Source organism: Enhydra lutris, unplaced genomic scaffold, assembly GCF_002288905.1.
Source record: "Enhydra lutris kenyoni isolate GAN:26980312 unplaced genomic scaffold, ASM228890v2 scaffoldscaffold43, whole genome shotgun sequence".
Taxonomy (NCBI): domain Eukaryota; kingdom Metazoa; phylum Chordata; class Mammalia; order Carnivora; family Mustelidae; genus Enhydra; species Enhydra lutris.
The window spans coordinates 9,184,001-9,208,067 of record NW_019154127.1 but is presented as its reverse complement, the minus strand read 5'-3'; the positions used below and the strand labels follow the sequence as shown (position 1 = coordinate 9,208,067).

The window sequence follows — 24,067 nt, the reverse complement described above, 5'->3', positions numbered from 1 at the left end:
CGCCTCCCTCTTACGCACGGCTTGCGGATGAGCAAACTGAGGCTGCTGGCTCAGCACTAGCTGGGAGCCCCCAGCCCAGGGGCCTTTCTGCCGCCCCAGGGTTGCTTTGGCAAATGAAGCTTGCCATTCGGGTGCTCAGCCAAGTTTGGCTTTACCCAGAAGTGCCAGTGGCCACTTTCTAACCACCACAGACAGTCTCTTTTCTCTGACTGGGAGGGACACGGAGCCTCACTGAATCTGAGGGTGGCATGAACTGGGGTCCTTGACCGTGGTAGGCTTTGGGGGAGGGCGGGTCCTTATGTGGCTCATGTGGCTCTTTGATCTCTGCTTTTCGGCAGGACCAGGGGCTCTTGGGCAGGGATAAGCAGTATGCTCTCAAACCAGAGTTCTCAAATGCCTGTATTTTTTGAGTTCTTAAAGTCTGGTTTGCATAATTTTCTGACTTTCTTGCTTTGATCGGGCCAGCTGTTACCTCACGCGGCTGGTAGCGTGCTGTTCCCTGGCAAAGCTGCTCTCCCCGGACTTCGTGACATTTTTTTGGATCCTTTGTGGCTTCTCAGCTGTGTTATGGATAATTTATGTTGTCAGATAAGTGCCCTCTGGATAAATGAAATATTAATAATGCCATAATGCTAATTTAAAAATACCCATTGCACATATTTAATAGAATCTTCTCTGGGCTTTACTCTTGTCTTTAAATCAGGTCCAGCAATATTCAGCCGTATCAAGTTATTCTTTCGGCATGTAGAGATTTTGGCACTCCAGTATATTCCAGGATGACATAGGATAGTAAATCTTAGCCCATGCTTTTAAAACTCATACCCTTTTCAGCAACTGGAAACTAAATACGATTTTAACCACTTGCCCATGGAAAGCATTTAACCAAGTGATAATCAATATTACCTTTTGGATTTTGAGAAAAGGAAATTTGGGAGTACCTTTATTAACTCAAGGTCTGTGAAGCCAGGAGAAGCGTGATCTAATTCGCTGTTACCTGCCAACAATCCCGTCCCTGAATGAAGGAGGCAAGCGCTGCTCCATAAGGCTGGGGGGTGCAGAAATCACACATTGCTGTCCAGGAAATGCTTTGAAATATGTCCAGGGATAGAAAACCATCATTGCTGAGTTTTCTTCTGAGGACCAAGATGAATTTTCTTCATTCTGAAAATTAGGAAAATACCCAGAAGAAAATAATAGAAAAAAGTAAGAGTCCCTTGGAATTCACATTGGAAACTCAAAGTCTGCTTCTTTCAGTGATTTCACGCGCTTCCGAGAGCTTCTGCCTTCTCTTTCTACCATCCTTGTTGTCTTTCAACCATCTAGCTTTTTTTTTTTTTTTAAACAATATCTACATCGTATTATATATGTGGTTTTGGATCTTAATATTTTCCCAAGAGTTTATATTTTCCATATCATAACAAAACATATCAAAACACTTTGTGGGGATGTTGGGCCACTGGATGAACTATCCCAAATCACAGGCCCAAAGACTTGGACGGACTTGGCTGGCATCCTGAGCGGAGTGGGAGGGTCAGCGGGACTGCGGAAACATTTAGAAATACTACTGCCTGTGGCAAACATTGATTTTGATGCAATACTTAAGACGTTTTCTAGTTTGAAAATATTTTCAACCGAAACAGTTGCCATTTGCAATTTGTCATTTTGTGAGGATTCTGTTAAATGTAATATTTTGGGATTGGATACTTTACTTGGAAAGTTGCATCAGCACAGAAATTCCCGTTATCTCCAAAAAAAGAGATCAGATTTTAGAGCTGTGGTGACAAACATATTCTAAGGAAGACTTTTTTTTTCTTTGCCCCCTCTCTCTTTTATTTCAGTTTTTTTGTGTTCTAATGTTTTTAAAAATATGGGTCCTCCTCAGCATCTACAAATGAAAAGGGTCTTTCTTTCCTGGAACTAAAACAACTGTTTAATTACCGTTCTCAGGGTGTTTAATAAACCCTGTGACTCTTTGTTGTGAGCAGACAAAAGTGCTGAAGGAATGATCTGGGGAAGCCGTCATTGCTAAGGCTGGGGTCTGGAAGGAAAGGAAAACATTTTCAAAATATTTTCTTTGCAAAAGTGTATGTCTGCTTCTCTATTGCCAGCTCAGGCTTGGCCTTTGTTTCTCTTCTCATTTTTGCTTCAAGACACTTAGCTTCCCTGGAAGAATGTTGCCACCCCCATCTCCCCACCTCACCCATGTTAAGAACACCCATGTTAAGAACAAGGGGAGGATTTTAAGTTCATTCTCATTTTAGGATATTTTAGAATAGTGTTGAAGGAATAGGTTTTGTCACTAAACCTACTGTGGATCCTTGGTGTTAATTTTTTGGGGAAAAAACCCCAAGGTTTAATCTATTGAAAAATTTTTTCAGGTTGTCCCAAGATCTTTGAAGACCCAAGAAAATCAGTGTTGACTGAAAGCAAGACCAATGACTCGCAGAGAAAAAAGATGGTGGGGCCAAGGGCAATTAAAGGTAAAACAAAATCCCAGATAACCCTACCTCCCCTGGTCAAAAATTAAAAAAAAAAACACACAAATATATAAGTATTTGGTGTCTTGGATATGGGATTATTTGTGTTCCAAACCTCTAAGACACAAAACCAGAAACCAAACAAAAGCCAAAGGCCTTTCCTTGGACCATTTGGTATATGTTGAGGGATTGTGTTGGTTCCACCGATTATCTCCATTAAGTAAGATGCCTCGCCCCCGGCTCTGCCTGCCACCCCTGACACTGATATAGGGGAGTGTTGGTTATGTCACCGCTTTACAAGTTTTGACCTTATCACCCCTCTTTCTCTGCTGTCTCCTGCTCTTGTCTGCTTTTTCCAGAAGGACTGGAGGCCAAGGGCAGTGTCTACAGATACCTATGCTTTATGATATTTACATTTTCTTGTCATATTACTAAGTTCGGTTTGCATTGTTTTATAGTTATTTCACCTGAGTTTAGTAGAAGCTTCTTCTCAAAAGGCAGACACAGGGAATGTGTCTCTGCATTCATTAATTTTGCAAAAAAAAAAAGTTGGAATATTTCAGTCCTTCATCTAAAAATATGCCCCTCAGCTGTTGGGAACTATCAGGCTTCTCTCAGAAAAGCATTTTAGGGGTTGGGAGAGGTTATGGTGGGGCCTATATCACACTCACTGAGGCCATAGAACTTAAAAAAATATTCCTTTGCCGAAATGAAGCCAGGAATGATTAGTAGATGGGACAGTAATACTGGGACATTCCTTGAATAAAGTTAGTGTCTGGTAAGAAAAAGTGCAAATAAATTGGGTGTGACTCCTGAGACACACCTTTCCCCCATCCCACCCTACAAATCAGGGCCACTAATCTTTGTCAGTTGAAATACTATGCACATCCCTTCAATAAAGGTGTATTAGTTTTCCAGGGTGGCTATAACAAAGTTCTGCAAACTGGGGGCTCAGATGTCACAAACAGATTCACAGTTCTGGAAGCTGGATGTTTGAGGTCAAGGTGTGGGCAGAGTTGGTTTGAGGCCACGAGAGAGAGGCTGTCCCAGGCCTCTCTCCTTGACTTCCGATGGCCATCTTCTTCCCGTGTCTTCGTGTCTTCTGTCCTCTAAGTGAGGAAGAGCTCCAGTCATTGGATTAACGTCCACCCTGTGACCTTACTGTAATTCAATAACTTCTCTAAAGACCCTGTGCCCTGTAAGGATGCTTTCTGAGCTACTGGAGGTTAGGACCCCCAATCCACAAAGGGTTGGGGGATCAATGCACTTCAACCCTTTGTAATGTATTTGTAGTTATTTGGAAAGATAAGCCATATCATTTTGAGGAAGCTCTCTTTCATCTCTGTAGATAAATGTGAAGGTGCATTTGGTTGACTCTTCCTCTTTCTACTGGCCTCTCTTGCTTACTTCTGGTATGTAGGCACCAGGGCTAGAACGAGGGTCAGCCTGGGAGAGAGTGCTTCCTTAAATCATGGGCCCTGGGTGGGTGTCTCAATTGCTTCCCCCTCCTCCCATTCCCTTTAGGGGGAAGGGTGCGCATGCTCTTGGCAGGAATTAGACCTGTTACCTTCTTATGGTAGGCTGAGGCTTTGCTGGTAGAAGGCTGTTGTGCTTGGTCTGTACTCACCAGGAGCAAATGTGCCTGATGACTACCAGATCGTGTGGTGAATGGATTTGTTATCGTGGGTTTGCTTAGAGCCATTTTGCCTGAAATGTTTTTACTTACTAAAAACTAGTTAGCTTAAAATTAAAAATCCAGTTTTTCCAGTGTGTCAGCTGTGCACCTACCTTGGACTTTGGTCACATTTCCATGCTGCTTGAGATATGGAAACTGGGTGCCCAGAGATGAAAGAGGAATCCTCTGGATCTTAAGACGTGGGCTCAGGACTCCCAGAACGTTCCTGCTGCTGCCTTGCTGGGAGGGTACAAGCTTCAGCTCTTGGTTTGAGCAGCAGCATGTGAAGGAAGCAGAGAAGGAGGGATTGTGTGGGATGAGCTGCTCTAGGGGGACACCAAAACATTTAGAAAGAACTGTCTGCTCTGAGCATGAGGTCTTATAGTGGGGATCTTGAGGATGGGCCTCTGTCAGTTTGAATGGCTGTTGGAACAGAGCGTTTTTCTGGGGTGACTCCTGGTGTTCTGAGGAGATGGTCTTGGGGGAGTCAGAAGTTCCTGGGTCAGAGGAGCAAGCTTCAAGGCACCTTTGGCCAGACTCCCATTCTCTCCCAGCCTCTGTTCTCACCAGTATACCAAGACCGTGGGTCCCTTCAATGGATGCCCAATTCAATTCCAAGGCTGTACTTTATTCCTTTTGCATCTTTAGCAACTACTATCTCAAAAAAGACTTGCTTTAGGCTTAGATAGAAACACTGGATACATTCTAAGATCATGAAAGTTGGCTGAAGTAAAGAGTATCGCCTAAATTTCCATGTTTGTTGTCTCCTTGTCCAGCCAAGCTCCCCCAGATCTGGGGAGAAGTCCATGGAGCCCTTTTGGGAGACAGACCATAAGCGTGCAGACCTGGAGGTGGGGGCTTCCTGGGAGAAGCCCATCTGTGCTGGGAGTGGATGTGTTTGTGCCTGGAGAGGGTTGGAAAGGCAGAACACACATGCCTTCAGGTTGCCATGACTGCTTTATTTATTCCCTGGAATAACATGGTCAGCTGTAGACTTGAGAGCTTTCCTGAGTATCATCTTGGAGGACTGTTGATTTTAATTTCACAGTTCACTCCTGCTAAGAGTCGTAGGCCAGTTTTACAAGGAAGAAAATAAAACCAAACAAAAATGGCAGTTGGGAACCAATAGTGATGGCACCTAAAAACATACATTGAAAGACAGGTTTTCAGTGCCAGGAAGCAATGTCTGGCTAAGATGTACCGAAAACCAAAGCCTGGGCAGAGCATGGTTCCTGGAGCTGGGAGCCCTGGGTGAGGGTCCCCAGGACGGGTGAGGTCCCCATAGGCCAGAAGGGTGGCCAAAAACAGAGGGAGTGTGAAGCGGGTGGTGGAAAAGTGTGGGGAAGAAATACTCTATCCCTTTCTCCTCCTGCGCCCTGATCTGCAGATGGTGTCGCATTGACTGAACGTGATGGGGGACAGAGAGCAAGGGAGCCCTGCCAAGGTAGCCCACGGGGGTCAGCTCCAGGGGTATGGGACAGGGAAGGAGGCTGTGGAGAGTGGTCCTGGGAATGAGGAGGGGCAGACAGTAGCCAAAACACTGGTTTATAATCCAAGTAAAGGAATGTATTGGATGACGTATTGATCCCTAGAGTATGGACACCTGGACATTTAATTCGTTTAAATTTAAAATAATTTTTAAAAGGAACTAACATGGCATGCCTGGGTGGCTCAGTGGGTTGAGTGTCTGCCTTCAGCTCGGTTCATGATCCCAGGGTCCTGGATCGAGTTCCATGTTGGGCTCTCTGCTTGTCCCTGTCTCTTAGCTGCTCCCCCTCCTTGTGTTCTCTCTCTCTCAAAATAAATAAGTAAAATCTTAAAAAAAATACAATGAACTAATGTATCTTCAAAATACAGGGTGAAACCTGTTCATTACGTCAAACTGAAATGTCTTAGGAGCCTTGGAGTCAGGCCAGTCGGACCTGAATCCTGGCTCTGTTGCTTATTAACCAGGTGATCCTGAGCAGACCAGCCCCCGGTCTCCATGTTCCTGACTGGATATGGGGTGCTGACTCCCAGTGGTGGTCAGGAGTAAAGGAGGATGTGCCTGTGAGCCCTGGTCCAGGGACGGCACTTGGGCGCGTCACGAACAGCGGTAGTTTATAGTAAGAGCTCCATCATGAAGCTTAAAACATGTGGGGATGGCATTAGTTTTGGTGGGACTCCGAACCTAGTTCTCTCAAGATCCTAGAAAAGGTCTCATTCAGTTTCGTTTCTTCCTTGAAACAATCACTCACAGACTCTGCCCACGGGAAATGACGTGTACGAGCTGCCCGTGATGTGGGTTTGTTTGGGTTTGTCCGGCCAGTGTTTGATGGGGGCTCTAAGTAAATGACATTCCCGACAGAAGACACGGGTCTTCTAGCAGTTTCATTTGCATGTCTGAAAGGTGCTTGCAGGCAAACACGTCGAGATCTGTGCAAAGCTGTGGTTCTTTTCCCCTTGGCATGCTGTGTGGGGTCCTCAGGGAAAACAAAACTCAGAAATGTGGTTGTTGATTGTCCCCTTTTGTCTCCCAGCTGTCTCTGGTTCTGAGCGGACGGTGACTGAGCTGATCTGCTGAAGGACATGGTTCAGACTGTCCCAGACCCAGCAGCTCATATCAAGGTAGGTCTCCCCATGGTGGGACAACCGCCCTAGCCTCCTGCTCAGCTGCCTGCCCTCAGATCAGTGACTGCGGGGGGGGAGGTGGCAGCCACCCTCCGCCATGAGCTACCTCTGGCCTGCCACCTTTTTTGTACCCCCATAAGCTAAGATGACTGGTTTCACAATATGACATGATCAAAAAAATTGGAAGAATAATATTTCATAAACGTGTAACTGATATGAAATTTAGATTTCATTGTCCACAAAGAAAGTTGTGTTGGGACACACAGACACACTCCCTCATTTCCACACCATCTGTGGCTGCTTTCATGTTCTGATGTGACCAGGACCCCGTGGCCCACAAACCTGATGATATCTACTGTCTGGCCTGTCACTCAGGACTCCTGACTGACTCCTGACCTAACGTGCAAGCCACATCCAGATTCCTCCAGCTTCTGCCTGAGTTCCACCCCCTTTGTGCTTGCTTGGGGTTACCTGGGGTTACCTGGGAAGGTGCTGAGGCTGAGTGCTCGCGCTTGCTGAGCTCAAAGGTGGTTTCCCCGGACACGCCTGCATCTCAGCAGCTGTCCCACACCCGTTCCAGCTGCTCTCCCGGGGCAGCTCCTGGGACCTCTGGAGGTGTGGCAATGGGTAAGTAAGACTTGAGCCACCAAAAGTCCCTGAGAGGAGGCCGGCCCATTTGCGCCCACACTACAGTACCTGCGAGTGTAGCCAAGGGAGGAAGTGAAATGGTGCTTTCAATAACTTGACCCAGATCAAAGTTACAGGAAACATTGGGGTTTGAGCCACATTACCCAGAGAGGCTGTCTACACCACTGCTAGTTAGTTCAGCTAAAACATCACCAATTCACCAGTTCTACACATTCCCTATATAAATTCATTTTCCCTAAGTGACCTGGTTGGTTTTACTAATCTCTATGCTTGACCTAAAACGTTTATTGAAAATGGACAATGGCTTATAATTGAAAAGCTAAATACAATTTTATAAAAATGATATGATTTTTTTTCGCTAAAATGTAAAATGCCCTCCCAGATCACACACACTCACACACATACATGCACCCACACGCATTTAAAAGCAGTACATTGGGGAGTGTTCTGTACTATGTGGAATTCACATTCATACACAAAAATGGGTTCACAGGTGATGAGTTCAGTGCATTCCTTAAGCTCTGTGGGTGTTTCCAAAGTGTCGGAAAGACGGGCGACCCATAGAGTGTTGAGGGCTCTGGATTTCATTCAGAGATGGGGAGGAGCAGTCTTGGTCGGGGACACTACAGTGGGATTCCTGTGTGATGTCTTGCTGGCGTTGCGATGGTTCTGTCTACAAAATGCTGAGTGGAAAATCTCTTGAGGATGTGATAAGGTTTCTCTCCCTGGATTATGTTTGGCAAGTGTGTCCATGCCTCATAGGGGTGAGAGTGGGGAAGACTTTTTGCTGCAGAATGTAAATAAAATCTCGCAGAGAAGGTGATACAAGAAGTTATCTTCTACACTTCGTGGTATGAAGATCAACAACCGAAACTCATTTTGACTGGCATTTTATTCCTAGCCAATCAGAAGGAAAAGATGAAGTCAGCAAGAAATCATTACAGATCTTTAAAAGTTAATTTATCAAGGGCCAACAGTCTTCCGTAAACCTGAGAAACATGATCTCTGAGAATGTGTTCAGTGGCAATGTCCCGATTTGATCTCAGGACGGAGCTGTATTTTCAGCTCTGATGTATCTTGTTATCCTTGTGGTGGTTAAGTGTAAGTGAATGATAATGAGAAATGGTAACCCAGAAAGCTTTTTAAAAAACAAATTTCAACTCAAATGGCTTCTGTGTGTTTGGAAGATGAACTGGCCATTTGGAGGTGTAGTTACGAACAGCGGATGTTGGCTCCGAGGTGGAGAGGATGATATTAGAGACATTTGTGTCCTTTGTGAATCTATCCAATTCCACCTGCTGGAATTTGAATAAATACTCTTGGTCTTCTTTTCTTTTATTTTTTGATAAATGAAATTCGAGTCCTTGACAACAAAGTTAGAAAAATAGATGGTCTTCCACCTTTTCCTTAAAATACCTGATTTGGGAAATTTACACAGTAAAATTTTATGTGTTGAGAAGATTCTGGTTCGGGGCTGAGTGCAGCTTTTCTTTCTGGGAGGGGGAGTTCTTATAAATGACATATGGTCGGTTCCACTGGATGTGCTGATGTAAGTACTGGAAGATTTTGTCTTTGGCGCATTGCTACCGAACATTTTTTTCACCTGAAAAGGACGTAAATTCTTCACAGGAGTGACTTCACGTGGCAGGTGGCAGAGATTTTTATGTGTGCTTCACATGCGTGTCCAGAGCTGATCTGGAGGGAAGCAATGTTCCTTTGGTATTTAAGAAATTTATTCTGCGTGATTTACTGTAGTTCTCTTCTGCCAAAACAAATTGCTTTTAACCTTTTATATGTTTAAGGAGCTAGAAATAATAATAAAGGGAAAGGATGGTAAGTAACTGTGAAATATAAACCATTCTTGATTTAAATAGTGTAACTGTGGGGGCAGTTCATTTGTGAAGAAAATGAGCAGGACTTTAAAAAAACTTTAGCTTATTCTCTATTGGTGATAATACTAAGTCACTCAGCACATTTTAATTTGGCTTTCTTGACTGGCCCTTGGCTGGTCCTTTCTTATAATAAAAATTATATTTACATGTTCCAGAAGCATGATCCTAGCATTTTACGTGCATGTGGCCATGCTTCTGTTCTGCGGAGGGATGGAGCCCATCTTGGCCAAAGATGGACCCATGCTATCATCCCCAGCAGGGAAAAGGACTTGTGGATTCATTTTCTTAGGATTCAAGCTTTTGGTCATTAATTCTCATTCTGATAAAGAAATTCCCAACTTCCATTATTGCATGTCCTCTGAAGAGTTCCATCTTCTTGGTATTTTCCTTTACTAAAATTTGATGAAGATGATTAACGTATTTGTCAAATTTATAGCTTTAAAGAGACTCCTGATCAGCACGTTTTCCAGTTGTTCTCTTTGCCATTCACCAGCCACTTGCGCAGAGGCTGTATGTTTGGGAACTGACTGAGCAAAGACTGGACCAAGGGCAATAGTGGGAATGTGAGTTTCACTCATGGGTTCACCGGCTGTGTAAACTGGAGATGCGGGTCACAAAACCTTTTGGGTCATACGTCCTAGCTAGGTTCATGCTGTGGATCAGAGCAAGGGCTCTGAGGTCTTAAGGCTTCATTCAAATCCTGTTTCATCATTAACTGACTTTGGGCAGGTTCCTCGATCTCTGTGCCTGGTTTTTCTCTTGTCTGAAATGCAGGCATCTACTTTGTGGGGTCAGTGTGAATGTTCAGTGAGGTACTACATGCAACACAGCAGAACCCCACTAGGTGCTGAATTGTCCTGAGCTAGTCCTCTGGTATTCTATAAAGTGAGGGTAGCATCCACCTTAAAGATACAGTGTTGCAGTGCTGCTAATATAATGGAGTAGCCTGGGCACATCTGGCAAAATACTGAGTTGAGAAAAAAAAAAAAAATTGACAACATGCACTGTTTGGCACAATGCTTTTCACGTATGTGAAAACGTGTGCACTTCCCAAACAACGTCATATAATTTTCAAGCATATGCACATACTTAAAACTCAGTGACCACAGCAGCGCAGATGGTTGCATGTGTGGGACATGTGGGCTAGTTGCTTTGAGAAGGGGCTGAGGGATAAGGGAAGACATAATAATATACAGATAAAACAGGTTTCTAGCACAGAGATTTGGATGTGGCACCCAGGGCCCTCTCTTCCACACTGGTGGGAGTGTAGATCAGTACAACCACTTTGGTATCCGTGGAGTGTTACCCCGTGAAGCTAAAGATGGCCCCAACTGTGCTCCAGCCGCCCCACCCCTGGGCACGCCCCTGTTGCCCTTGGATCCCCGGAGATGGACCTGAGCAAAACTTAACAGCCCAGATGCCCACCAGGAGAATGGATAAATAAACAATATTCCCGACCTATAACGGGAGTCTGCCCAGCAATGAAAATCAGCAAGTGTCCACCTCTGTCCGTGTATTAATGCGGGTGATTCTCAGGGTCAGGTGGAAAAACAATTCACAGGAGAAGGAATACCACACATTTGCACATATAAAGATCAAAAAGGGGCAGAACTGAAAAAAACATTATGTTTTCAGAGAAACATATATGCGTTGAAAAGGAAAAAAGCCGTATTGAGTCCATACCTGAGGAGAGCAGCTACCTTGTCGGGGAGGGGAGAGCTTCTGGAAGGGGCTTCTGAGGTCCTGGTCTTGCCTGTTGTGAGCTGAAGAGTGCATACAAAGGTTCGCAAGAGTGATACTTAAAATAAAAAAAAAAATAGGATGTAAAGAAGGGTAAAAGAAGAGGAAAGGAAGATGGAGCTGGGTAGCTCGAGGTGAAATCATGCTTGGGAAGATACTTTCTAATTGTAAACCACTCTGCACTCTAGCAAATTGTTTTATTGGAGATTGCTTGGTCCAGTGCTGCTCTAGGACAGAAGGTGGGAGCCTGCGCTGGTCAAGGGACATCCGGGTGGAGGGTGGCAATGAGAGCCGAGTCTGCGCTGTGGCTGAGCACGAGCTTCTCAGGGAGGTTCTGGCTGCTTCTGAGTGAGTCCCCCTGCCTTCAGCACTGAGAGGGATTCACCCCATTTACCCAAGCCTTCCATGTGCCCCTAGCTGGGTTAGGGGTGGGTGGGGGACTAGGAGACTACAAAGATGTAACACCTGCCGTCCAGTTGCAAGTCACATGTCCCCAGACACCTGGGATACAGCACTGCATGCAGCTGGGAGAGACCCAGGGCCAGGGGCTGGGCAGGAATCTAAGGGAAACTGCCTGACCTGCTGCCCCTGGCTCACCCATCGTCCTCACACATCCCGCCTTGTCCCACTCACACCACCTGTGCCTGCTTGTGCTCACCTGTCCCACTGTTTCTGCCCACGGACCGCCTGGTGGCCTCGGGTCCTCCTGCGCATCACACTTTCTTGTAGAGGAAGCATGCGGGCAATTCTGAGCATGTTCCAGTGTTTGCTGGGTCACAGGGGCAGCTCTGGGGCCGCGATGCCTGGAAATGTCTGGAGTCTGTCCCTCCACTGCCACATGGACCCTCTGTCCTCCAGAGGTTGATGGCCAGGCTCAGTTCTACAGTCCACTTGTAGCTAGTCTAGCTGCCGCCCCCCACCCCAAGGCTTTGTGTGAAGATCAGTCACGGGCAGCAGAGCGCGGACTAAACAAGGTCTCTGCCCAGGTTTCCTGTTGCTTCTGCCTGTGAAGGACTGAAAAGTCGGAGAACTTGGGGGTTGTTTCTAATTGTGTTTCTTCCCCCTTCTCCTTTTACCTTCAGCCTTTATAAGTTTTGCTTATTTTTAAAATGCATTTGGGTCGGATAGTCTGGGTGGGAAACTTGGCTTTACTTACCGATTGCCTCAGTTTCCTCAGCTGTAAATGGGGCTGAATAAAGTACCTGCCTTGTAGATTTCTGAGGATTAAATCAGTGGACGTGAGTGTATTTAAACCATTCAGAGTGGTGCCTGGCACTTGCTACGCACTTATTATTTCTCTTACACATTATTATTAATATATTTGATGTTATTAGTACCCCATTAGTTAAAATATTAATATTAACATATGTTATTGTATATTATAAATATATTAATATATGTTATATGTTGTGTTTTGTTACATTTATATATTACAGTAATTACAGAATGCATTGCCATATTAATAAGATACTGTTACTAATATATTATTAACATTAATAATATATCGATATAAGATATCAATATGTTAATATATTATTAGTATTATTAATATAACAATATATTCTTATATTAACTATGGCAGTTATATAACATATTGTTGTAGTATTAATATATAATATTCTATATTAGCATACTATTGCATAATAGCAGTAGAAGGGAAGAAGGAAGGAGAGAGAATATTCAGGAGAGAAATGGACAGATGTAAGGTCAGGATTTGCCAAAAAGTGAATTGTTGAACTGAATTAGTTCGCATGTGATTCTGTGAATGTGACATTAAATGCTTCTGACGGTAAAAGATGCTACACGTAAGCTCTGTTTGTGTGACATGGAAGATCTTAGAAGAGTTTTAGGAAGTAGCCAGCGTTGTGTGTGGTGGGTCACTGGGAAGCTGGAGAACCAGCATGTGAGTGGGACTCTTAAAGGAACACAGAGCAGGTGCAAGAATGCCCCACCCTGCCTCCCGAGTGGGGGATTGGGAGACTTCTCTGGCTGGTGGGGATGTATCCCATCCCCGGGGAGAAGCGTGGAGCTCACTAGCTAACCCCCACCTGGGTGTCAAAAGACCCATTGAGTCATAAACATTTCACACCTATTTGCAAACCTGATTTATAGTAACTGCTTCGCAGGAGGGTAGGAAGTTTATTCTTTTGAAGGCATACTAAGCAGAGACCTTGTTCTCCCTCAGAGTCTGTTACTGTGAAGATGATGTAAGCCTTTGATACGTTGTTTTTCCTCCCCCTCAATAAATCAGCTTTGATTGGATTCCAGTGGGGTTCACACATCCCGACAAGCCTGATGACTTGGTGGCCGTTTATAGCCATACTTCTCTTTCTATGGGATAGTGGCACTTAATTAAACATACAAGAGCAGATCTGCCAAAATTTCTCTAATGCATGTGTACTATTTTTAAAGAAAATAATAATGCTTAAAGATATCCAGACATCTGATATGGCAAAAACAGTGGAGACTTCTGCCTGCAGATAATTTTTTTTTTTTTTTTTTTTGCCTGCAGATTCCTTATGTGGGGTTTGCTGTCTCTTCAGTGGCTTCCTGTGCCCCTCAGGGTGGATTTCCATCACCCACTGCTGGGGGCTGTCTGTTCAGGATGAGTGCATTGGGGTTCAGTGGCATGCTCCCCTGGGCGTGTTGCACAGTGCCCTGGAAACTGATGCCTTGCCGTTGTGAGATTCAGAGAGCCAACCTTCAGGGAGGACACCAGTTTTCAGGAGCTGTAGGCAGGGTTGGAAGAGAGTCAGGTCATTTCCCGGGAGTAAGGTTAGAGGCTGTATGCAGTTGGCCCTGAGCCCCTCTGGGACAGCTAGAGAGTACTGGGTGAGCAGGCAGGTTCTGAAGCCGGACTTGATGATCTCAGGCAGAACCTTTGCTGACTGACCTTGGGCAACCTCCTGAGCTCCTGGGAACTGCAGGTCTCTGTCAGTGAAGTGAGGATAATGCCATCACTTCCTAGGCTTGTAGGAGGACCACGGAGGTGATTCATGGGAGGGCCTTAGGACAGTGTCTAGTAAGTAGCAGTCGTTACTGTTGTCATCATCATGGAAGCATTTTTGTGAATTTCATCCTCTTCCCCCTTTTTTCATGGTGGCTGCTTCTTCCAGGGATCCAGCCTTAAAATTTAAGGCATCTCTTTAAGTTTTCTCTTTCTTTTACCTTTCTGTTCGTGTCTACCTCATAGCCCCTGCTTTGTGTGGCATGAGGACAGGTCTGCACTGTCTCCCTCCTGTCCTATCCCTGGAGTCCCCAGCTGCCCCACACACCGTTCTCCCCCACCGGGCCTCACCAGCTTGCCCTACCCTGCCATGTTAATCCTCCTGGAAGTGGGTGATAAACCCCAGAAACTGTGATAAATTCAAGGGGCACTTTTAAGGCTTTTGATACCAATCTCCCCACCAGACTGCGCCTTCCTCTACTTCTCCAACAAGTGTTTGCTCACACTATGTTGTGATTTTTAACCTTTGCTGATTCAACGGGTGGAAAGTGGAGTTTTACAGATGTTATTTCCTTTGGAAACTTGCATAAGTGATCACCTCATACGTTTATCAGCAAGTTCTATTATCTCTTCGGTCATGTTTTTGACTATTTCAATAAAATCATTCTACATTGCTGGGAGTAGAGCATGAACCAAACAGATAAGGTCGCCGCTTGCGTGAAGCTTATACTCAAGGAGATGAGACGGAATATGTTTATATACATATAGCATTACAGTATTACAACTGGTGTTAAAACGTGTGTGTGTTGTGTGTGTGTGTCTGTGTGTGTGTGTGTGTGTGCATATACCAGTGGTGACTGATAGTCTCCAGAACAAAATGTAAGGTAAGCAAGAATTAATAAAGAGGGTCATGGAGGGAGAGTTGCCATTTTATACAGGAGGTGAGAGAAGGTCATTGAGGTCATGAGGGAGGAGCTGAAATTCAGTCAGTCTGTTGAGGAAGTGAGAGCATGAGCCACACATCACATGGCGGGGAAGAGTGTCCTGGACAGAAAGAACAATGCTTGCAAAGTCGTTAGGAAAGAACTTGCTTGGCGTGTTGAAGGAACAGCAAGGAGACTGGGGGCTGGTGTGGAGTGAGAGTAGAGCTGTTGGCTGTGGGCCTGGGGAGGCTGTGGTAAAGCCATATGTGTCAGCTCTGATATGCAAAGGGAAAGACTCTTAAATGTCCTGCATTTAGGGGCTGGGGACCACTGGAGGGTTTGAAGCAAAATGGATGACACAATCTGATTGAATCATACATTTTGAGTTAAAGAATTGCATTTAAGGTTGGGTCACTAGATGAGGTCACCCGGGGACCCAGATCCAGAAGAGCCTTAGGGATGGGCTTTGAGTCCCTCCAACATGCAGAGGTTGGGGCGAGGAGGAGGAATCCATGCAAGGCTGAGAGCCCGAGCCAGTGGGTAGAAGGTAAAGGTGAGGACCATCAGCTTTGAGAGCTTGGGAGTTGTGGGCAGCCTTGGCAACAGTGATCTGCCAGGAGGGTCCAAAAGTCCCCTCGGAGTGGGGCAAATGTAAAAGGGAAGAAATCTGCAATAGATTCTTGTGGGCAGCTCTTCCCACAGTTGGATTTAGAAGGTATCGTGCTCTTCTCACCAAATAGTATAGATTATATTTTAATGAGATAAACTCTGAGCTATGCTGTATTTGTCATACAGATTGTTTCTACGTTTATTCTGATTTTTGATATTTGTGATTACACCCACGAGATAAACATTTTTATTTGCTTGCACCTAATGATACTTTTCTTAACTATCTGTCCCTTAACTTTCAAATGTAGGCAGTTCTTGTTTAATTTTCTTTTCTTTCTTTCTTTCTTTTCTTGAGAAAGGAAAAGTGCAGCTGGCAGTTGTCGGGGGAGGGAGAGAGAGAATCATAAGCGGCTCCACTCAGTATGATGCAGGACCCTGAGATCATGACCTGAGCCAAAATCGGGAGTTGGACACTCAACTGACTGAGCCACCCAGGTGTCCCGTGATGTTTTTCTTTTATTTACTCCTGTGTATTTCCCAGTTTTCCATATGACTCATTTAATAAGAAGAGAAGGAAATCTATTTCCTTTTAAGAGTCAACAGCAAAGGAGTTGAGTGTTCACAGAAGACACGCAGCACTGGATTTCAGCATCAAAGCCGGGTTCTTCCATCCGGAGTTCTTCATTCCGTGCGGAATGAATCCAGCATCGCTTTGCAGGAGCTTTTCCCTCCTAGTCCCCCCTGAAGGGACCCTGAAGGGTAAATCATCCAAATATTTGACAAGGAGCATGGGCACGCCAATCAGGATGTGGCACAGACCAACCAGAAGAGGTCAAGTTTGGAAACGCCTGTTGTCTCTGTCCAAGAGCTTATAGATGTTTGCCCAGCGCCCACTCAGCTGTGAACTGAATTGTTTGCCTTATGCTCTTCTGGCCTCTTGTTTTTGTCTTTTTCCCCTCCAAATCTCAACATCTGGTTCCTTGCCATTTGGGGAGAGGTGGGGATGGTTATCATATAATGATAGCTATGTGCTCTTTTTCTCTGCTTGCTGGATTATATATGACTCAAGAGATCACCTGGTCCTTGTGCTTAGTAGATACTTAGCATGTCTGTGTTGATCAGATTAAGTAGCCATGGTCCCAATGAAATGAGAATGATCCAGGGACTGTGTTCGATTCTGGGACAGAGCACCCCCTTTGGGACTCACCTACTCTTTACACTTCTCTACCCTTCTTTGTAGGTATGATTGTAACCAGAGCATTGATGCAGCTGAGACAGTGTGTTCTCAAGGGCAGTGTATCCTAACTCTTACGTATGTTTAGTTTTAGAGGAGTTTTAGCTTCCCAGGAAAACTGAGCAGAAAGTGCAGATCTCCCCTCTGTCCCTTGTCCCCCAGACCCACAGCTTCTCCATTATCAGTATCTTGTACCAGAGTAGTGCGTTTGTTAACAGTGGATGAACCCACATTGACACACTGTTGTCTGAAGTCCATGGTTTATATCAGGGTTCACACTTTGTGCTGTGTGTTCTATGGGTTTAGGTTAACGGACAATGGTAGGTATCATGTCATAAGATACTGAAGTATCATAGCGAATAGTTTCATTGTCCTAAAAATCCTCTGTACTCTGTCCGTTCATTGCTCCCTGCCACCGCCTAACCCCACCTGAGCCCCTGGCCACCACTGATCTTTCAACTGTTCCCATAGTTCTGTAGTTTTCAGAATGTCATATAGTTGGAATTATACAGTATGTAGTGTTTTCAGATGGGTTTCTTTCACATAGTAATAGACATTTAATGTTTCTCCAGGTCTTTTCATCCAGGTCTTTTTACCATCTTAATTTTTTTGTGAATCATGGAACTCTAAGAATTTGTTAAATGTTATATATTTTCTCCCCAGCATAAGTGCATGTGCACATGTGTTCTTGCACACACACACACACACTCTTCCACACTCCCAGGCCTCCTGCGGCGGTCAGCAGCCCTGCACACCTGTCCCCAGAGTCCCAGATCAGGAATGCTGTACTAGCAATGGAAACCCCTGGAGGCAGTTCATGAAGTTGAAAATAAATCTTTATTTGCACTTATTTATTCTGCCAGAAAAGTTTGGCATCTTAAAGTCAGAGGACTGATAGAGCTTCTTTGAACAAAAGTTGTTCTGAAACACATTCTTGGTCTAAATTCAGTTCAGATGACAGATCTTCGTTCCGCAGTTTTGTGTTCTAGAGCAGGGTTTCTCAGACTTCCCTGGACAGACGCGTCACCTGGGGCCCCGGTTGGGCCTTGACATGAAGAGCATGAAGAGGCCCCAGGCGCTGCGGGGGCTGCTGGCCTGAGGACCTACCGTTTTACAAGGAAGGCTCTGAAGCCCTGTTTTTCAGATCATAGGTCACGACCTGCTTGTGGAAGTGAGTCAAGGCCGGGATTAACAAAAGGAAATGGAATGGAATAGCATGGAAACTCTTAGCGTGTGGTGCCTGCAGGAAGCAAACGTGTTATTTGAGAAAGCTTACAATCTAGTTCTATAGGTGCGTGTGTATAGAGTGGGTTGTGATCTATCATATATGATTTCTTACTCTGGATACATTTGGAAGACACCCCTCAGGGTTTCTGTGAAGTAAGAAATGAAGGGGGAAGCACCATAGTGGTTTCACCCTAAAAAGTATTGTGTTTGCATGCATAAAATTGCACATGTGTCTCCGTGGATTTTTGCTGCTCTGATTCTGGTATCCAGATGTTGGGCTTTATCCCAAAGCAGGAACTGTAAATAGCAAAGAAAGGTTTTTTTGTTGTTTTGTTTTGTTTTTAATTTTAAAGATCAAATTCCAAGGTTGAATTAAAATTCTTGCTGTGTATTGCTTAATGGAGAGTACATGTTAATTCTGAGAATGTACTTTAAAAAAGTAAACAAATTTAATTGCAGTGTGGCTATTAATTTTTTACTGATTCTTTGTGGACTTTCTGGAAAGTACTGTTCATTTGCATTACGCATTCACTGCTAATATGCCACTAGAATCAATATCCAAAAATAAACAATAACACCAGTTTATAAGGACCTCCAAATTAGTCTCATAAAATTTTACGGTAGTGGTAGTAGTGAGCCAACTGAATTTGAGGCTGGCAAAAATATAAAACTCTAACCATGTGATTCTTATGTCTTTTGTTTTAAACCTCAAGTTTAAAATGCTTTTATGCTTAAGTTTAATCGTCCCTAATCAAAAGTGTATGCCTAAAGGAACAGTCAAAAACAAGTCATATTTTTCATGATTTATGTTGTTTGAAAAAACTCCATTCAAATACTTGCTTTCTGTTAATGTTCGGGAGAAAAAAAAGGTTATGTAAATTTACCTCGTGCCTTGCACATTGCAAAAGGGATCTGGAGCCTTCAGGTTAGACTACCTGGGTGGGTTTCCTGTTTGGCTGTCAGGAGAGGTTGTCTCGGAAGAATTACACATAAATAGACAATATTAGCAATGAACAAAGACATCAGGAAAGAAAACAGACCGAAAGAGAGAAGATACTTTTATCTTATGAATAATTTAAATGGTATGCTGCTGCTCTTATTTCTTAGTCTGTATGAATGGAAATTTCATATATATCCAATTATCCAATAAAAATAGGACCTATTACTTGATTTCTCAGAACTGAATTTAAAAAACAACAACAACAACAAAACACAAAATCAGGTGCTGTAACGCATACCTGGTAGAGAAATGTGGCTGTGGATAAGAAAAAGTAACAGGAGGTTTTTTTTGGTTTTGCTTTTTATTAAGATATAATTGACATTTAATGTTGTGTAAGTTTAAGATTTTGCAACATGAAAATGATTACCAGGATAGAGTTAGTTAATATGGCCCTCACCTTACATAATTTTCCTTTTTTTTTTTTTTTTTTTTTTGAGAGAGAGAGAGAGTGCAGGCAGAGGAAGAGAGAGAGAGAGAGGAAGAGAGAGAGAGGGAGCTCCACTCCCAGCATGGAGCCAGAGTGGAGCTCAATCTCAGAACCCTGAGATCATGATCTGAGCTAAAATCAAGAATCAGAAGCTTAACCGACTGAGCCACACAAGTGCCCCTAATTATTTTATTTATTTTTTATGATAAGAACTTTTATGTCCTACCCACTTAGCAACTTTCAAGTATTTCAAGATATTTCAAGATATAGTATTGGTGACTATAATCACTGTGCTGTGCATTATATCCCAGAATTACTCATCTTCTAACTGGAAGTTTGTACCCTTTGATCAGGATCTCCGTGTTTCCCCATTCCAGCCCCTAGTGAAAGCCATGCTGCTCTGTGTCTATGAGTTTGGTTTCTTAAGATTCACTTGTGGTGAGATCACACAATATTTATCTTCCTCTGACTGATTTTTTCAATTAGCATAATGCCTTCACAGGTTTTTTTTAATACATTTTATAATATTAAAAAGTGTATGTCTTAGAAAACCTTTTGATTGATATTAATAATGATATCAATCAATCAAAGGATTTAAGTACTATTATTTTTGCATCAAGTAAAACTACTCAGATTTGCCTGAAAATAGAAAAGTAACATGTTATATACAACCCTAATTATTTTGTGTCATAACGACAATAATGTTTCAACCATTAGTTCACTCAGTGAAGATTAAAATGTGTGATCCTTGCTTATGGCCTTTAAAATGGCCAAATGACATCATGGATAACAGGAATTATAGGAAACTTTATTTTCTGGAAAGCCGATCTTCTTTTTGGGGCATGGAAATGCACTTCCCCCAGTATCAGTTTTAGGAGCACTGTGTTAGTTGAGCTCGCTGGGAAGCAGATGTTGAGACAGAATCAAGAATGCAAGAAGTTTATTAGAGGGTACGGGGTGGGGGTATGCCTGTGAACAATAAAATGAGGATGGAGTAGGTTTGGGCAAGGAGAGCCTCAGCCCAGACACAGATTGGACAGTTTGACCAACCCCGCGGGGACCCCTGGAACAGAGGTTGCCTTTGGAGGGGTCCTGCACTGGGCAGAAATGGCCAGGCTCTCACCCCCCCTACTGTGTTCAGTTATTGGCTCAGGGCTGTCTGGGATGGGGCAGAGCAGGAGCTGGGGACAGCTGCAGGCTGCTCAGGTGAATACTGGGTTCTTTGTTGAGGGGAGAGCTGAGAGCCATCACTCCACGACTGCTCCGGGCATCTGCAGAAGAATGGGATGTAGCTAGCGCGTCTGAAAAGTCCGCACAGTTATCATTTGCTTGACATTGTTACTCCATTGTTACCATCTGCAGGATTATCTTCTGATCAGTAATAGATGCATATTGTTCACAAGATCTATGTGATCATTCCCAACATGGAACAGCCTCTTGTCCCTAGCACTTGGATTGGGGCACTTGGGTGTCACAGAGTTCCACCATTACCCTGTGCCACCATGATGGAAAGTTAGAATGCTTCAAAAAAAAAAAAAATCAATGATTACTTTAAAAAAATTACTTTCAGAGGGGCGCCTGGGTGGCTCAGTGGGTTAAAGCCTCTGCCTTCGGCTCAGGTCATAATCTCAGGGTCCTGGGATCGAGCCCCGCATCGGGCTCTGTGCTCAGCAGGGTGCCTGTTTCCCTTTCTCTCTCTCTGCCTGCCTTTCTGCCTACTTGTGATCTCTATCTGTCAAATAAATAAATAAAATTAAAAAAAAAAATACTTTCAGAGTACTGATTCTATTGTTTGAATGTTTCTTGGGTTTAAACCTCCAGACTAAGCATTTTTTACTCCGTTTATGGTATCATCTGCCTCTTCTGTTATTCAGGGTTGACATTAAATTTCTCTAAGACCTTTGGTTAATTCTGTTATTGGTTATTCAGATTCTGAGTTTAAACATCCAAATCATGTTGGGCATGGTATCAACCTTGCCCCACCCCCACGCCACTAGCAGCTGAGTCCAGTATTTGGGCTTTATTCTTGTCTGCCTTGGGCCTAGGTTGTGCCATTGTCTTAAGCACTTGAAAGAAATGGGATCCAAGGGGAGGCAATCTATTTCCTACCAAGTACTGTGCTAGGAAGCAGGAAGGTCCCTGGATGTGTCACCAGAAGGCAGCTCTTCTTCCCACCATGTTCCTGCTTTAACCTCCTGGTCCTACCAGATTGGGGAATTTTTTTGACCAGAAAAAACAACTGGGGGAGGGTGCTCACATGGGTTTTCTTGTTCTACTCCTGCTGTTTCCACACCAAGCCACCTTCCAGGCTTCCCGAATCAGTAGGGTGTGTGGCTTTGGTGCTGTGTGGAGTTTTCTGTCCCTTGTGGGCACTGACAGATGGCCTTCATACTGTAGTGTTTCTTCTATTTGCCTTGTGGACCCAAAAGAGACCTAATCTCGATCTCTCTTCTCTCTCCCGGGTCTCTGATATTTTCTTTATGTTCTGATTATACAGTCGATAATATTAACATTATTTTATGTGTTTCCCTCCATCTTGAGGAAAGACTGTACATTTCTCACTTTTCTCTGTGTTGATGATTAAACTGTTTACAAGTATTGCCCTCATAACTTCCTTTCTTTTAAAGGTACCTCGAGGGGCACCTGGGTGGCTCAGTGGGTTAAAACCTCTGCCTTTGGCTCAGGTCATGATCCCAGAGTCCTGGGATAGAGCCCCCCGCATTGGGCTCTCTGCTCAGCAGGAAGCCTGCTTCCTCCTCTCTCTCTGCCTGTTTTTCTGCCTACTTGTGATCTCCGTCTCTCAAATAAATAAATAAAATCTAAAAAAAAAAAAAAAAGGTACCTTGATGCCTTTGTCTTATAGTTTTACCCTTCATCTTGCACTGTAATCTTAGTTACCTCTGTGTGTGGTAAGTGTATCTGTGAGGCTTCTTCTCTTGTAATGTTTGGCTCACTAAAAAGCTGCTTCCTTTACTGACATATTATTGAAAAGAAAGTAATTCCTAAGAATGATTTATCCCAGACTTGTAAGAATGCTGTGGTGATGTTAAACACTGTTCTATCTTGTATTTCCATGCTTTTACGGTTTACTGTTTGAGGATTTGGAGACTGGTGGAAAACTATCCCTTGTTTGAGGCACACTTACAGCAATTTTTGCCTTTGGACAAGAAGTTTTGGAATGCCTTTGGAGAAATAGAATGCCTAATAGGACCTCAGTAGAAGCGATTAAGACTTATTCCATCTTGAAGATTGAAATTTAAAAGTGTTACCAGGATGATTTTTACAGGTCATTGTGCTCATCGATTACAGTGTCAACATATACAAATGTAGTAATTTTTTTTTTTTTGAATGAGCTGGACCAGCAAGTGCATACCTGTTTAAAGGAAATATTCTCTCCCCCCCCTCTCTTTATTAGAGATTTTGTTTATTTATTTGAGAGAAAGAGTGTGCACAAGCAGGCAGCGGGACAGAAAGAGAGGGAGAAGCAGACTCCCCACTGATCAGGAAGCCTGATGTGGGGCTGGAGCCTGATGTGGGGCTGGAGCCCAGGACCCTGAGTTCATGTCCTGGGCCAAAGGCAGATGCTTAACCAACTGAGTCACCGAGACACCCCTCTTCCACTCTCAAATGATATCTCAGGTGTTATATGGATAACATCCATAGTGCTATGTTCCTTATAATGGTTAGTTAATACACAATTTTATTTTTGGGTATTGAGAAGCTCATTTAATTTTTAAACTTCAATCTTTCAGACAATTTAAGGTTTCTTGCCTCCGTTGATTCTGACCTGTTTCGTCTTGAGAAACCCTGTGTGGAAGAAGGGTGTGGACTGTGCCCCTTCTCCCACCTTACTTGCCCACTTCTGCTATGGCCTTGACTCCTCCTATATCCTTGAGATCCATGGTGGCCTGAGTCCTGCAGACCAACTTTGGGGCAACTCTAGCCATGTTCTCCTTCAGTAGTCTGGTGCCTCTCTTCACAATGATGGTCCCTGCAGAACATCTGACACCAGAAACCTAAGTCCCACCAGGAACTTAATACCCTGCTACAATTAAAAGGGGGGAAATAATAAAATGAAATATAAAATGCCAGTTGCCAACAGCGTATGTCAAATAAAATAGTTCCAAATCATACATAGTTTTTAGAAATGTTGTTTGCTTGCTGACACATAAGGAAAAACTTTGTATTTCTCCCCATTCTCAGTTAATTCTGTATCTTTAGGAACAAAGAAGAAAGGTTAAATATGCAGGTGGTGCTAGGGTACAGATCCTTATGGGACAAGCCCTTCAAAAGACATACCTAGAATATTCTGAGAGTCTTCTGAAGAATCTAGTGGAATTGTCCACAACACATGGTCTTCCCCAGGGGGCGATCATTTACTCTCCACCTTTAAGAGCTTCACATCCAAATGATCACGGTGTTGTTTTCTTTGGTTAAAGTCCCCAAACTTCCAAGTTGTTTAACATTTAACTATTTAAAAAAAAATTAGCTTTTTCTCAAGCACTATATATTGGGTCATTAGCCCTCACAGATCTTTAAAACCCCAGTGAGGCCCTGTAAGTTTGGGGGATGTTCCCTAATAGTACGTGACACAGAGCCTTGGCAATCCACTGAAAATCCCACCGTGGAGCAGCACTGTCTGCGAGACCCAGCGGCGA

At 43.8% G+C, this 24,067-nt stretch overlaps 1 protein-coding gene across 2 annotated transcripts in view; it reads left to right on the top strand.

Moving 5' to 3' along the window:
- Nucleotides 1-2,388: 2,388 nt before the first annotated feature.
- LOC111155700 (ERG, ETS transcription factor) overlaps nt 2,389-24,067 on the top strand; it is a 171,771-nt gene continuing 150,092 nt past the window's right edge. For both annotated transcript variants that reach the window (XM_022516014.1, XM_022516011.1), the window contains exons 1-2: nt 2,389-2,480; nt 6,672-6,759. In XM_022516014.1, the coding sequence (XP_022371722.1) occupies nt 6,721-6,759 (39 nt within the window). In that variant the 5' untranslated portion in view covers nt 2,389-2,480; nt 6,672-6,720. The remainder of the gene's footprint in view (nt 2,481-6,671; nt 6,760-24,067) is intronic.